Source organism: Phaseolus vulgaris, chromosome 11 (genome assembly GCF_000499845.2).
Source record: "Phaseolus vulgaris cultivar G19833 chromosome 11, P. vulgaris v2.0, whole genome shotgun sequence".
Classification (NCBI taxonomy): Eukaryota; Viridiplantae; Streptophyta; class Magnoliopsida; order Fabales; family Fabaceae; genus Phaseolus; species Phaseolus vulgaris.
Window position 1 is genome coordinate 7,748,481 of NC_023749.2, and position 16,470 is coordinate 7,764,950.

General features: G+C 30.3%; 1 protein-coding gene across 6 annotated transcripts; it reads left to right on the forward strand.

The window, feature by feature from the left end:
- Positions 1 to 8,925: 8,925 nt before the first annotated feature.
- Positions 8,926 to 16,063, forward strand: LOC137838329 (P-loop NTPase domain-containing protein LPA1 homolog 1-like). 6 transcript variants are annotated; one of them, XM_068647798.1, is made up of 9 exons: positions 8,926 to 9,116; positions 9,220 to 9,359; positions 10,745 to 11,070; positions 11,870 to 11,951; positions 12,106 to 12,531; positions 12,626 to 13,363; positions 13,500 to 13,610; positions 13,841 to 14,208; positions 14,676 to 14,861. In XM_068647798.1, the coding sequence occupies exons 2-9, from the start codon at positions 9,225 to 9,227 to the stop codon at positions 14,725 to 14,727; spliced, it is 2,238 nt and encodes a 745-aa protein (XP_068503899.1). In that variant the 5' UTR covers positions 8,926 to 9,116; positions 9,220 to 9,224; the 3' UTR covers positions 14,728 to 14,861. The 6 variants fall into 6 exon arrangements, with proteins under 6 accessions (XP_068503899.1, XP_068503734.1, XP_068503853.1 ...); XM_068647633.1 differs by having other exon boundaries at positions 8,930 to 9,152; XM_068647752.1 differs by lacking the exon at positions 14,676 to 14,861 and adding an exon at positions 16,045 to 16,063 and having other exon boundaries at positions 8,932 to 9,095.
- The last annotated feature ends 407 nt before the right edge of the window (positions 16,064 to 16,470 follow it).

Here is a 16,470-nt window from a genome sequence, read left to right on the forward strand (position 1 = left end):
AAGTCCTTTCAATAGATCCAATACTGCGAATTAGAATCAAATATTATATTTAAGGTTTTGATTTTTTCCTTCTTAAAACACATCTTAAAAAAAAATAAAATATATTTAAATAATTATCTTGCTGATAAAAAAAAAAAAATTTACTCTGAACTTTTAAATAATATGAGATTATTAAACGTAACAAAGTACTAAAATAAAACACTTAATAATTATTTTTTATTATGTTGTAAATTATTATGGATTTTTTAAATATTTGTATCCATTAATTGTGAATTTGACTTAAAAAAATGATAGATGGTGGAGAAATGAAGTAGCAATGATATTAGGTTATAGGATTGAAGAAGTTAGGCATGTGATAGATGCTTCTTTTCTTAAATCACACCCTAAACATACAAAATGCATCTAAATAAAATTTGCATACGCACCATTCAAGCATATACAAAGCATCAAATTCCTCTTCCACGGTTATCATTCTTGCATTTCCCTACACCATATTATATACACGTCTTTACATTTTTATTTTTATTTTCTTCTTGCCCTTTCACTTTTTTTGCCGCGTTGTTTTCCACTTCTTTTTTTCTATATTACAACATATCAAATCTTCTATACTATATTCATATTCATGCATGCAATTAATAGATATGATATTTCATATAAACCCAAACATAAGAGAGATACTACTAAAAAAATTATTGAATAAAAAATAATCTTTTATAATAATAAAAATTAATTTAAATACTAATAATTTATAATCTTTTATTAATAATAAAAATTACTTTAAATACTAATAATTTTTTAGTCCATAAAATAATATTTAATTTAATTAATATAATAATTAGTTATTTTTATCTTTAAAAATAATTTATATTTAATACTTTTATGGTAGTGTAAATAATACAAATTTGAATTTGCGAAATGGAAAGGGTACTAATTGAGCTTAGAATAAATTCCGTATCAACCAATGGCGGATAATATATGAAGACGCACTTTTGAAGCTTTTTCTTTTGTATATTTTGTTGTTGGTCGTAGGAATGCACTTTTTGTTTCAACAATCATATTCGTAAAATGTATATTCTTCAAATTAAAATTAACAAATTTCTCTTTCGGGACGATCCTAAAAGCACGTCTAATAACGAAATAAATTATATTTTTTTATCGATAAATTTAATTGTGTCAATGCCTCATTCATCTCAAAGTTCAGAAGCCTACGTTCTTTTATTTTATTTAACTATTTGATTTAATTTATTTTAAGAAATGCTTGTTTTTCATTTTCTACCGCTTCAAATTAAATTATTTGCATGGAAGATATTTCAACCACGTAACTATGTACCTAAACTTTTTTTTCAAGTGGAAACAATTAGTCAACTTAAAATATAAATCTGATCTTATATACATATTTTAATTTTTTAATTATAATAATTTTATGAATTATAATTATCCTATTTTATTAGTTATAATTTAATTGTAATTTATTCAATTAATTATAATTATTCCATCTTACAACTATTTTATCAGTTGTAAATACTACCTATAAATTTGATCTTATATAAATATTTTTTTTTTTCATTTATATAACTACTTTAGACAGAAAAGTTAGAATATTTATATAAAATCAAATTTATTATCTAATAAATACATTCCAAATCAATGCTCGAAACGGATGCAGGCCTTAAACAATCTCAATTCATATAACAAAGTCACGTACACACCCATTATGAGAACAATTTCATCATAAAATTATTATTATAATAATAAGTTGTTTTTCTAATTTAATTTCAATAATTCAAAAGTTTAATATAAGTGGATAAAATTTTTATTTTATAACTATAAAATTGAATTAAATTTAAATTTTACTTTTTTTTTAACCTGGATTCTAAATTTATTTTAAAAAATCACTCATCAATAGCGTTGAACGTGAGACAATGTGTGAAAATTTTTCACATGATCCAAGAAAATTCAAATGTACAGATAAAATCTTTATATAAGTAAGAAATAATAAATTATCTGTCTACAATTTTTTTTGGGACATTAACATTATCTATTTTTAAACCGGAATTTTGGTCCGTATAAAAAAGAAAAGCTTTTATTTTAAGGAAACTGATATTTATATATTTTAAAATACAAAGATAAATTTGAAAAAATTAAAACTAAGTACTGATTTTTTGTCATCAATCTAAAGTGTTCCCGCTTAAAACTAGAAAAGAAAAGAGAAATTTCATTATTATTTTTTTAAAATGGCAGCCATTGATACCTTTTTCTATTCTCTTTTTCTTTTGCTTCCTTATTTAAAGTAATAATAGTTAAACTAACTTTGCCTACAAGTTAAAGCAAGGAATATGGAAAAAGTTTCTTTATAAATAAATAAGTGTTTTTAAAGGTATGTCACAGTGAATAATACTTTTTGTTTTTTTTTTCTTTAAAATATTAAACTTAAAAATATCCTAAAATAAATAAATGAGTTCATATTATGTTGAATTGAAACTTATCCTATATGATAATGAGAAGAATGCAATTTGAAATTTAGAATGAAAAGTTTGAATATCCATTAAAAAAATGTGTGCGTGTGAGTCTGTCAACTCGACTTCTGTTACTTATCCCACGTGTTGCCATTTCACAGTGTTAATGCACACGTGTGTCGCTCACGATGCTGACGGTGGAGTTGCTTCAACATTCTCTTTTCCTAATATCACCACCTTCCCACTTCTACCATATGCCCACTATTTTCGCTCTTAATTACGTAAAACCCTGTTCACAATTTCATAGAATTAGAATTTATAAATCAGAATGCATGCTTGGTTTATTTATTTTTTTACTTTTTCCACCAAATTATAAATTATTATTATTACATATAATAATTTTGAAATAATTAATTTATAAGTTATATTTAAAGTAGTTTATAATTATTAATAGTGTACTTCTGATTTAACATCAGATTATGAAGTTATAACTACTGTAGTTATAACATAGTTAAAAACAAGCATTGTCTCATAAACAGTTGGTTTAAGTTGTGATATTTTAAATAAATAAAAACTTCGTTAAAAATTATTGACAAGGTTTTGAATAAAAATTAGTTATCAATAATAAAACCGAGGAATTGTAATGTATATAAAAAATAACAAAACATTGATGTGTTGGCATTTACTTTATGATTAATGATAATATTTTGGAGAGAAAAACGAATAAACAAAAATTTAAATTTGGATTGATGGAGAAGTTTGAATAATTTGTATGGATTTATATTTTACTATCGCTGTTATAAAAGAAAGCAAAGTTGAATTCTCTATTTATTTGCTTGGAAAACTACAAAATAATCAAAAGTGTAAGCAATACTTTTTTAACATTGACAAAATGAGATTACTTGAGAAAATCTCACATTAACTAGAAGACAAATAAACGGTAAAACTAAAAGTAATTGATTGTCTCATTTTTTTTCCACTGGAAAATACTACTTTTACGTATATCTCCTTTTTTCAGTATTATTTATAATTTTTTCTATCTTCTCGAAGTTCATTATTATTAATATATAAATCCAGACACTGAATTTGTGGGTTGTGACCTTTCCACCTTCAGTCGGTGCACGGTATTTCCTTAATCAATAATGAAAAAAAAATGTATAAATATGTTTATAATTAATTCATTATTTATTTTTATCTAGACTCTATCTTTATAAAATATAAATTATTTATATTCTATTTAAAAGAATTCAGTGGTCATCTAATTTACAAATAGATAATACTATCGAAAATGTGATGGTAGATAGATTTAGGTAGTCCACTCAAAATGCTAGAGATTCAATTTTAGCTAAAAGATTTTGATATGTTCTTTTAAAGTTGAGGCAATTTTTTTTAGTGGGAATGCCTCAAAATAGTTACAGAGATCAAACTATTAAAAGAGATTTATTAACCTCATTTGCGATTAAATTTTCTAGGACAATTTTTTAAGGTAAAATAAGTTGATTAATCTATCCCCTTTATTTTTGTTGATTTAGGTAAATCTTTTCAGATTTATTGTGTGTCTCATATAAGAGACTTCGTTGTGTGTTGATGAAGAATAAGAAAGTAATGGTTTGTGCTTCTCATCAATGGAAAATTCATTTGAGAAATTATACAACTCATAACTTAGAATTGACATAAATAATTTTTGCTATGAAAACTTGGAGACATTATTTGTATTCGGTTAGGGTTAATGCATTTAGTGATTACAAGAATCTGAAATATTTGTTTGATAAAAAATAATTGAATATGAAGACAATTCAAACATGATTAAAAATTTATAACTGATTGAAACTTTCTTGAAATTGAATGTGAGTGTAATAGTATTTTTTTTATCACATTAGTTGCAACATGTTGGTTCCAATTAATTCTTTTTTACCATGATATTGAGAAATAATTGGTTGACTGTGATTTGAGATATATTATAAACATGTTTGCTACTAATCAAGCCAATGATTTCTTTGTAGGATCTTATGTAGTTTTGAGATTCAAAGAAAGAGTTTATGTACTTACTGGAAGTAAGTTGATAAAGTTTATTATAGATGAAGATCACAATATCAAGTTGTGTCTTCATCTCAATATGGATAAAATGTATCAATATTTGAATAAGTCTTTCTAGTGGTCAATAACACATATGTGGTTAATTAAGTATGCAATCATTTGTTTGACTTTTCAAAATTTAAAGGTGAAGCATCAAAGGTCAGGTGGTATTTTACAATAGTTAGATATATCAATGTGAAAATGAGCATCTACATTAACATTTAGTGATGGTGATGGAGGACCATCCAAGCCACCATATACAAGAATAAAAGACAAATGAACTATCTGTATCAATAATAGAATAAACTTATATAAGATTTGTATTTTAAATTTTCTTAGAGTATTTTATAAATGAAACAAGAATACTCTAGAAACCCTAATTTGTCACACAAGTAACAACTTTTAGAACACCTTAGAAGAGTACACACGACCTCCTTAAGCCACCACACTCACCATAATTAAGTCTACTTAACTAGAGTTATAATAGTTTAAGGAGCAAACTACCTTCATACATAAATACTCCAAAATATTCTCATGTATTTAGATTTGCAAATATTGAATGAAGAGCTTTAAATTTGAGATTCATTATCTCTCAAATCTTCTTTTGCTAGACAACCTCCAAGACCTAGTAATACCTAGAAAGTTGGTCAAACCTATTTCTACTTCCTAACACCAAAACTACTCCAATTCCTCACCAAAAACCTCTCATTCTCGGTGCAAACTCTTCTCCATTCCGGTACCATTGCATTAAACTTCTACAATCCATCACCTTGGGTTGCATTAGATGGTGAATAATGATTGTAATTATTACACATCAATTAAGCATCACTTAGTTCTTTAGATAAAAAAAGAAATAAACTAAGGAAACAACTTAAGTTCATGCTTCTACTTCATCTAAATCGCCTTTTAGACTATTACGATGCTTTAAAACATTACTATTTCATATATGGTTAACATATCTTTCAATTCTATAGACACACATATGTATATATACACACCTTGATGTACATCAATTACATTATCACATGGTTCTCATACATTTAATAATTAAAAAAATTATTAAAATTAAAATATTAAATCAGCATACCTAGATGTAGTGTGTCAACAAGCTTAAGGTTCACTTGTCACTTCAAAAAATTCCAACAAAAATTCAAATAATCCTCCAACTACCAATCTTTACATAAACAACATTTCCCTTTTGCTAAAAACCCAAAAGACGAGGGGAAAATAATAAAGTCTTCAATAGAGATTGAACCACTTACAAAAACTCCTCTTTGATAAGACAACTTTTCTTATTAACAGCTTTCTCCTCAGAGTTATAATAGTCAAAATCTTCTCTAAACTTTACAATGTTTAGAAAACAAATAGTTTTAGAGATAAATTTTTGAATAAAATAAAGAATGAACATCTAACTTGTTTGAAAATTTTCAAATCTTTAAAACTTGTCTTAAAATAAAATCTAGCCTTACATGTTATATAAAATATATTGAACTTTACATCATATAAGAATATGCACACGATAATATTTTAAAAAATATAAGAATCATCTCCATTTATTTATATAACTTTTGAACAATTTTTTGAATATAAAACTTCATTTACTCTCACATCAAATGTGATCATAACAATAAAAAAATAATAATAAACAGTAATACAAGCTAACATAAAATTAGTTTATAACAAATCATAAAGCATACATGGTAGATATACTAATAACCTTCGCAATTTCATTATATAAACAAAACAATCATTACTTGCTTAAAGTCCTAAGGAAAAAAATATCAACACATATATCTCTTGCCTCAACAAAGGATTAAAGGACTACTTTGGAAAATACATATTGAATGAATCTCATCAAAGATCAACACCTTACTTATATCCAAGCCTATGGGAAATGTTAATAGTAGCTAAATGCATCAGAAAATCTAATACAACAACCTTCTTCAATTTTTCACTACCTCATATCTTAGTGAAATTAAGATATTTCCTTTCATTATTGGGTTGTAATACTTAATACCACTTATTGCAAACCATGTCAAATTGCTATCTCATGTATATATTGTTCTTCATCCAACTTAAAAAACACACAACTTTGTTAGATAGTTTGGTACATACAAGATAATATAACAAACTAGACGGTCTAGTAAGAAGAAAGAAATTAAACCATTTGATGGTTAGACAACCTAATCAAGCAAATAAACTAGACGATCTAAAGGAAAACTGTCTACACAAAGACTAGACAACCTAGTGGAAGATTGTTTATACCTAGAGTAGATGGTCTCATGGAAGTTTGTTTATATACAAAAACAACGTGCCAAACAAGGTTTATCAACCTCTCTCAAGCTGGGAATAAATGTTTAACATTCCCAACTTGGTACACATGGTTTTAAAAACAGTAGGAACAATATGTTTAATGTAGATATTTGCAGCTTCGAGAGCGGAAGCCATATGAAGAAGCTTGATAAGACCTTAATTAATTTTTTCACTAATGATATATCTCACAATCAATCTCAATATTCTTGCTGATTAACCTCATTAATCCTCTTAATGGTCTTTGTGATGTCGGTCAGCTTGGACTGAGTGTCAAGTCATGGTCTCAGTCGTACGGGTCCTACCAGCACAGTTTCCACGGTTATTTTTAATTAGATGAAATCATATTTTAAAATTTATGGAATTTTTATTTTAAAATATGTTAAATATGAATACATTTATATGTATAACTTTTTCTAGTCTCATCCTATATAATAGACGGATCTTTCTCTCTTGCTCGTTCAAAGTCCGCGTTCTAACACTAACAAATAAAAAAAAATATAGAATTCAAAGCAATTAAAAACAAAGAAGATAAAATGCAAGTCTGCATGCAAGAAATACGACAAAAGGATCCTATCCACTGTCAAAATCAACTGCATGTTTAAATGGTTTATCAAAATCTATAAATAAAGAAAAATAAGTGAATTTATTTTAAATGGGAGATTTTTTTCATAATCAAATAAATTTTGCTAATTCTATTTGGTGAATACGGGGAGATATAAAATCTAAATTAGTACTTGTCTTTTTATAAGTTAAACTTATAAACGCGGAGTTGGATAAATTAATTTATAGAAAAATATATATACTCTTTTTTTAAGAGATACTTTTTTTAACTTAATTTATGAAAATATATTTTATCTTTTATTCTTATTATTAAGTATTTTGTAAAAAAAATTTATATTTTTTTATATATTTTTTTCTGTTTTGAAATGTTTTATCTAACACAAATCCGTTTATAGATTGATAAAATATACAAGGGTAAAAATAAAAAAAAAACAATACATTAAAATAATATTAAAACAGGTTCAACCATTAATAAGAGATCTAAACAACGAAAATGGATCTGATACTGGATAAATTTGACTTTCTCCATTCTCATCTTCTCGAAGACTACATGAGTTTTAGTTCATATTTAAAAAAAAAATTATTAAATTATTATATATATTGTATACAATTATATATAATTAATTTAATAATAATGATTAATGAATCCTTACATTAAAAAATCATATTTAAAAAAACCAAACTAATAATTAAATATATAATTTAAAGTTTTTAATCAATTACTATAAATCAAATTATTTAACTTAAACTAATAATTTGAATTTAGTTAATTGAAAAGTAAAATATAAAAATAAAACCTTACAATAATGGATGAAATATACAATTATTTATTTTATAAAAGTAAATAGTGAATACTTCTGGAGTATAAAACCTGAGTTTCATTATATTATTCTTAAGCCAACCCCAATTGAAAATAAAAGCATTACAATAAGGTAAGGAGGGTAATACGTTGAATTGAAACGTTGCGTTTTATTAGCAGTGCTACCTAACCTAGAGAGAAAACAGGTTCATTCTTCTTTGACAAACGCAGACATATAGGAACCGTTATTTTTGGTTTGTTAAATTTACTTAGTCAACTTCTTCTAGTTCTTAAAGTAACAACATAGAAAATAGAATATTTAAAATTATAAGAATAAAATAAACGAAGAAAAACAGATTTAGATTTTACAATAATACTGTTTTTTCTTGTTTTGAACAATAAAATTGAATATTTGAATCTTATTTTACTGAGTATGAAGCGAGGAAGGAAAAAAAGTGAAAGCATATATTATATTATATTATTTGAATATGCATAGTATTGGTGATTTATTGAATAGTTAGAAAAGAGGTGATTGATGTAATTGAAGATGAAATAGGTGATACTGAAGGTGGGGAAGGGGACCAGTGGGGTAGGGAGTGAGAGATTCCAAAAAAATAATAATAATAACGCGGCAAAAGAAATTCGCGGAAGGAAGGAGGGCAAATCCGTCATTTGGGAAACCTGGATCTGCTATTTAAACTGAAATTAGACAGAAAAAGAGAGTGGTATCGTGAGAATAAGGGAGGCGAGAGTGAATTGGACATACCAGAATGCCGCACCGTTCAATCCATTCATCGTCCAACAATGGCTCAGGAAAATCGTTGCCCTAAGCTTCCTTTTCAATAACCTTGTATTGTTTCATCGACATTGTCGTTGTTGTCGCCTCCACGGTTTTTCTCTTTTGCGTTGCTGTTAAGTTCCTTTCGTGTGGGCCCGATCGCATAAATGTCGGACACATTTGTTTTTGGTTGTCTTTTGTTTTGGTTTTGTTTTGAATGGATGAACAATCTGCAGGTGCGATGGGCGAGGTGGGGAAGATACTGTACATAGTGGTGGTGGATGACGCGCAGAAGAAAGAGTCCTTTCGCTACACGCGTCCCGTTCTTCAGAGCACGCTCCAGCTTATGGGATGCAAGGCCCGTCACGCCTTCAAGGTAACCAACCACTCACTTTTTTTCTCTCCAATTCTTCTTTTATCATATCTAATTCCTAGATATGTTGCTTTACGTGTCACGATTATGAATACGTCTGATATTTCGACAATATAACAAATTTTCAAGGTTTTGGGTTTGTGATCTGTACCAGGTTCTGGATTTGAGGGGGTTCTTGTGGGAATTTTGAGGTTTTTTTTTGGTTGGGGGAGGGGTCGTTTTTACCTTGTTGACCGAGGTGGTTTGACCTGTTTGTTCTTTAGCTTTGCCCGTAGTCCACGACGTGAATAACGTCTTCGGGGGTTTTGTCTTCTTTTCCGTTCGTTTGACTGCGTTTCATTTGGTTCTTGGCTTTCTTGATTCAACTGCGTATAGAGATTGGAGACTGGAAAGGGTTATCATGCGTGTAAAATTCAGCCTATTTTTATTTTATTCCTTTTATTTTTTAATTGTGTTTTGGTAATGGATGATGCATTCAAGGTGACCTATTGTTGTACTCAGAATGAAATCCTATGATTGAGAGAGAAGATTCTATCAAAGATAACCAATCAGGTTTCTCTCAAAATTAGTTATGAAATTACATGAGAGAGAAGATTCTATGAAACATAACTACTCGATTTTTTCTCACCGATCTATTATCGATTAAACGTTTGATACTTCGTATCAGTTACATAATTATGAGAAAAATTAAAAATTGAATTTATGTAGTAGATTACTAGTCTTTTTTGTTTTTCAATCCTTTTTTTCATTTGAATGAAATGGGATTTGAATCTTATTCCCCTTGCTGAGTTTAACTTGGAGAGACGAGATATATCACTAATCATTAGTTGGCCCTTATTTGATAAAAAAAAACGTTTTACCTTTTCAACTTGAGTAGGAAAAGTTCCAAATTAATGGACCATAGAGGGTTATCTTTATTCAGTTATAAAGGAACATTTTCAATTGGAAAACCTTTGTTTCTTTTAAGAAAGGTCAACCTAGTATGAAGCGTGTATCCAACATTTGTCTGCTTCTCGAAATTACACGATACAGCATTGATATTAGATTAGCTGCTTGCATCTTAATAAATAGAAGTGCTATTGGCTGTCTGTCTACTAAATATGAGGTACCATGCAAATACTGGAACAAGTACTAAAAAAACCAAGTAAAAAAATATTGTAGGAGGCAGACTACTAGAGGTATTTGTTTATGTTTGAAGATTATTTGACACCCATAAGGTAGACATGAATATTTGATATACAATGTTTATTTTGTTTTGCCATTAGTTTGTGGCATCTTTTAACGGCTTCTATTAGCCTATTCTTATATGTCTTGGGCAGAAACTGCATATATCATCTGAATTATTCTACAAACTATTCTAACTATGTTTTTCATTTTCCTCTTATCAGATCAGCCAGAGAGTTTTTGAACTCACAAGGAAAGCACATTCTACTGATATTTTGCAGCCAGAAGTAGAGGCTTTATCAGGTTTTGATGCTTTCAAGGGGAATAATTTGAAGAAAGATGGTGATGCTAGCCTGGATATAGCAGACTTACGCAACCAATTACTTTCTGGGAAAGATTATAAAATTAAAAGTGTACCATTTGAGTTGTACAAAAGGCGCACATCTGCGTTCATCCGAAGAGAAAATTTTCTAGATATTGTCTGTGATGCCCTGGCAGAGTACAAGTATGTGGGTCCTAACCAGAGAGCAGACTTGGTATTAGCCTGCAGGTATTGCATTGTTTTATTGGAAAAGTAAATTGGACCAGCTGTAGCATATGCTATCCTGTAGTATTCTGTTAACTGATATGATTTGCTATGGTTTATAATTTATTTTTTCGAGTAATTGTTACCATGTTCTTACTTTGCATGATATATTTATTGAAACTGGATTACATTCATATATCATTAGGCATTTTTCTTTGGGCATTATACTGCTGTAAGAGTTTTGAAAATGTCAAAAGTTATACCATAAAATTGTGATTTACTGATTTCAAGAACTTTCATCTCATGTCTTGTGCTAGGGGGTTTCCTAATCACTTATCTGTCTTTTCTGCAAAATATGCTACCACTTCTCTAAATCGGCAGTGAACTCTCCCAATTTGAGATCTAGATATGTTTGTAATACAACTTTGTTTTAAAAAATTTCAAGGAATTTGAGTATCCTTTCCAGAAACTTGAAGAATAGAGAATGGTAGATCTGAGTTTTCAAAGTGATTTTGCATACTGATTTGGTTCAAGTAGTGGTTAAAATAACATCTCTTCACTTTCTAGAATTTGTTTTAGTAAACACTTTCTTCTTGCACTTATGGTTTTATTTCCATGTTGAAAATCAGGATCTTTGGACTGGAAGTTCAATTGCCTCCTAATAGTTGTTTTGGAAACTATTCTAAGTGAATTATCGATCTCTAATATGAAGAAAAACATGCATCATGACAGCATGTTGTTATCTTATATTTGTCGCATAAGATTTTACCTGAATGCTAATTCAAAATATGGTGCAACTTTTCATTGTTTTCTTTGGTTTCAGGATCCGAGAACGCAAAGAGTCTGTGACAGTGCTGTTGTGTGGCACAAGTGGCTGTGGCAAATCCACGTTGTCTGCATTGCTGGTATTTTGACAGAGAAACAGTTGATTGTTTTTCAAAATGCAAAATATATCTAGGTTTTGCTTATTTTGTGGTAGGATATGCATGTCGGTAAGTTGAAACTGAGTAATATTTATACCTTACAGTTCAATAACTATTATTTTTATCTTCACTTCAGGGAGGTAGGTTGGGAATCACAACAGTGGTATCAACTGATTCCATTAGGCACATGATGAGAAGTTTCGCTAATGAGAAAGAAAACCCCTTGCTGTGGGCTTCTACATACCATGCAGGGGAGTGTTTAGACCCTGTCGCTGTTGCAGGAGCGAAGGCCAGAAGGAAAGCAAAAAAGCTGGCTGGTGTGTCACGTTCACTTTCCAAGGATGAAGCAACTGAGGGTAACAATTCTAGCAAATCTGATAGTAGGATGTCAGAGACTAGCTCTGGTCCTACTGAACTGCTTAGTCCCAAACAAATGGCTATTGAAGGATTCAAGGCACAGAGTGAGATGGTGATTGACAGTCTTGATAGGCTTATCACGGCATGGGAAGAACGAAAAGAGTCTGTGGTTGTCGAGGGTGTTCACTTGAGCCTCAACTTTGTTGTATGTTGGATTTCCGTTATTTTGTCCTTCTCTATTTCTTTTCTTATTGATGTCAATTTATGTTTTCGTTCTAAAATCTTAAATACTCGTGCAGATGGGGCTCATGAAGAAGCATCCTTCAATCATACCGTTCATGATACACATTACAAATGAGGACAAACACTTGGAGAGATTTGCTGTACGTGCGAAGTATATGACACTGGACCCAGCTAAAAACAAGTATGTGAAGTATATTAGAAACATCAGAACAATCCAGGATTATCTCTGCAAGCGTGCTGAAAAGCATTACGTTCCCAAAATAAATAACACAAATGTTGACAAGAGTGTAGCAGCCATCCATGCAACTGTATTCAGCTGTCTTCGAAGGCGTGAGATGGGGGAACAGCTATACGATCCTGTTAGAAATACTGTGACAGTTGTTTATGAGGAATATAGAAATCAATGTGCAGCAAATTCTTTGACCGCAAAAGGAATGCTTCAGTTGATCCAAAGACAAGGTTCTTCAAGGAATCTGATGGCTCTCGTTAATACTGATGGGTCTGTAGCAAGGGCTTGGCCTGTTAATTTAGTTGACAGTAATGGGAAGCCTGTATGGTGCCATGGACCAGAGAATGGAATTTGTCATCCAATGTATGGTCCCTTAAGAATTGGGAAGGCTGAACCAGTAAATCTTCAGTTTGGTCTTTATGGAATCAGTGCTTGGCCCAGTGATGGTGGCACTAGTCGTGCTGGAAGCGTAGATGAGTCTAGAGCCGATGGAACTGATACCGGTAGTAGATATGTATCCTCTTGCTGTAGCTCACCAAGGATGTCAGATGTCGCTGCAAAGGAGGTAAAGTCGAAAAATGTTTTGTAAATTAATCTTCATTGAATATCAAAATTAATGGTTTGTTATTGTCAATGGCGAAAAAAATGGACAAGACCAAAATCATTCTATCATTTGTTGATAATTTTTGGTGTTGTTTTAGCTCAAGGAAGACTTCTCAGTGCATGGTAGTGATGAGGAGAATGACGATCAACCTGAGGTGGGAAGTGATGAAGATTACAGTGATGAGGCCGACAAACATGGCCATGAAGAGGTAGACTTGTGCTTTTGTCTATCTCTATGCAATAGAATTTAATCTATAGAAGAATGTCAAAATCTTTTGGGTTTCCTTTAGCAATAGCAATATTCGTCAATGTTGTTTTTCCATGAATCGGTGGTCTTTCACCTGCATACCTTATAATTTAGTTATATGACTAGTATTGATCTCCTCCGACATAAAGAATATCTGGGTCTTTTTTCTAATGATTTTTTATTGCTTTGCAGGTAGGATCAGTTGACGAGGAATCAACAAAATCTGATGAAGAATACGATGATCTTGCAATGCAAGACGTAGTGGAAAATGGGTATTGGTCGGACGATGATGATGAGTTTAGGAGTAAGGTTGGTCCTGTTGGCGGGGAGTTAGGAAGCAAAATGCATGGGGGAAACAGGTATCGTCGAAACCTGGATCTTTTCCATAGAAGTAGAAGTGAGCCAGTGGGAGTTCCAGAGCCTCAATGTTCTTATTCTTCTTTGCTCGTTGAAAAGAGTGAGAGGAAAGCCAAATTAAGAACACGTTCCCTTAGTATTCCTGCATTAGGAAAACACAGATCAGCAATGAATGATCCTATCCTTTCCGGTGCTCCTCAGAGGTAGCACCACATTCCCTCTTCAAAGAACAACTAATCATTTAGATTTTTTTGGTGCATTTTCTTAACTGTCTTACGATGATGTCTCATTTGTAAATAGTAGAGCGTCCAAAACCTTAGTCGTCTTCTAGTTATTTTGTTGCTTCGTATGGATGAACTCATGTTTTCACATTTTTCTTTAACATTTTTCTGAGGATGTATATAAGGTATGAAATTCCTGATGTCAACCTTCTCTGCTCTATAACTTACGCAACATTGCCCCTAAGTATAAAAAGCCTCATAATTTATAACTAGATAACATATAAAAAATGCTATGTATTTGGTTAATTTGTATTTTTTCTATCAAACATGGTATTATTTTTATGTTATCACCCTTATTAAATGGTATTATTTTTATGTTATCACCGTTATTAAAATTGTGTGAAATTGTCGTCGAAAACTAATCAGATTCTAACTTTCTTTTTGTCCAGAAGACGGCCAAAGGCCGAAAGAAGCATTTCATTCAAACTGTCATTAAATTAGTCATCCACTGCCAATACAAGATTATTTGTAATGTTTTAAATTTTTTAAATATTCTGAAATAATTCTAAATCAGTAAATATTCATATATATATATATATTTATATATTGTATTATCAATTATATTGTATTATCAATTTATTTGTTTTAGGGTTCAGGGAAAAATAATATATTGTTTATGGCCCGTTGGTTCATATTCAATCTGACTTCTTCTAGATCAGTGTGATGAATAAGAGTGTATGTGGTCCGTCATACTCTTATACATTAACGTGACGCCATTGCTGACCTTCACAATAGAAGCAGAGTCTAATAGAAAACACCCAAAAAAGTGTTTATTCTGAGTTTATTAATTTCATTGAAAAACAATGGTCAATCGAAAACAGCTTTTGAAGAATTGCAGATTTGAAACTCTAAACTTAAGTGGAAGCATTAATAAACTCATCTTTTGTGAGATCATATATACAAGTCATTCAATAGAGATAGTTCTACTAGAACCTAGAACATTCATAATTTTTGATAAATTTTGGTATTATTTATTATTATGTAAAAGAAACTTCATCAATTTATTTTCTATTGAGGAATAGAGAATAGGGAGTGTTAATATAAAAAAATAGATAATAATACAAAGTAAAAGAATTTTATCTGCAATTTATCATTTGCACACTAGTGTCTATTACAGATTTTCTTTTTGCAACGATTAGGTGGAAACCGCCATTAGAAAATGTCATGGTGACATTTTTTTTTCCAAAAATAGTTCTTTACTGTTATTGTATGTGCCCATATTTATGGTTTCCAATTCCCTTACCTACATGCTCGTCGTTGAGCCTCCTAAATGTTCTTTGTCTTCATTTTTCCTTTTCCATTTAATATGAAATAAGAAAAATATGTAATAGGAGATGATTACATTATGTGCAACTATTTAATTGATGGGTGCCGAGAGAATAAAAGTTGGATAATTTCTTCATGTGGAAATTAAGGAAAACTACATTTGTTGTGAAACATGTTAGAAATTATATTTAAATTTGTTATTTATAGTTTATATAGTTTATGTATTTAGACTCAACAATTGTTAGTTTATCCAGGCTTAAAATTTAGATTGAATTTGAGCAACCCCATTGGAGCTTTTCCTTTTTACAGCAATGATTCCTTAGGTTGGCTCCCAGCTACTCTTATCTTCCTTGTGCGCTCAGCTTTGCTAATGTTGGAGAACATGCTATCTAATGTTGGAGAACATGCTATCTGCAAAAACGAATAAATGTTTAGTAGTTATGATTTAACGAATAAATGCTTAGTAGTTATGATTTAAGTTTTTTTTCAAAGGTAGGAAATGATGTGTACCGGTGTAGGCTTTGAAGGCACCGAAAAGATATTCTTTAGTTAACAATGTTGTGGTATCAAAGACGACTTTCAGACTCAGCAAAAAATTCACAAATGCCTTGATCTTTTGAGGGCAGATCTTCCAAGCGTCGAACACTCTAGAATTGAGGATTGAGCGTTCAAAACAAAGGAAAGTTGTCCAGTAGGGACGAATCTCCTGCCAAGCTTGGATTTTGAGAAATCAGCCTTTGAAATTTTTGTAGGACGACTGGAAGAGGGTAAGTAAATCTCTCCTAGGGGCACCATTTAGAGAGACTCATAGTTGACGACCTGAGTGTTTGGCTTTGAAAAAATATAAAAAGACCTCCACAGTCGGCGAAATGCCGAGTTGGGACCACAAAATTATAAAATCTCAGATGGATGCCCAAC

What these genes read in the sequence shown, in the direction of transcription:
- LOC137838329 (XM_068647798.1), top strand. Translation starts at nt 9,225, where the DNA reads ATGGGCGAGGTGGGGAAGATACTGTACATAGTGGTGGTGGATGACGCG. An exon ending in AGGCCCGTCACGCCTTCAAG is followed by an intron (nt 9,360 to 10,744) that starts GTAACCAACCAC and finishes TCCTCTTATCAG; the next exon opens with ATCAGCCAGAGAGTTTTTGA. An exon ending in CCACGTTGTCTGCATTGCTG is followed by an intron (nt 11,952 to 12,105) that starts GTATTTTGACAG and finishes TCTTCACTTCAG; the next exon opens with GGAGGTAGGTTGGGAATCAC.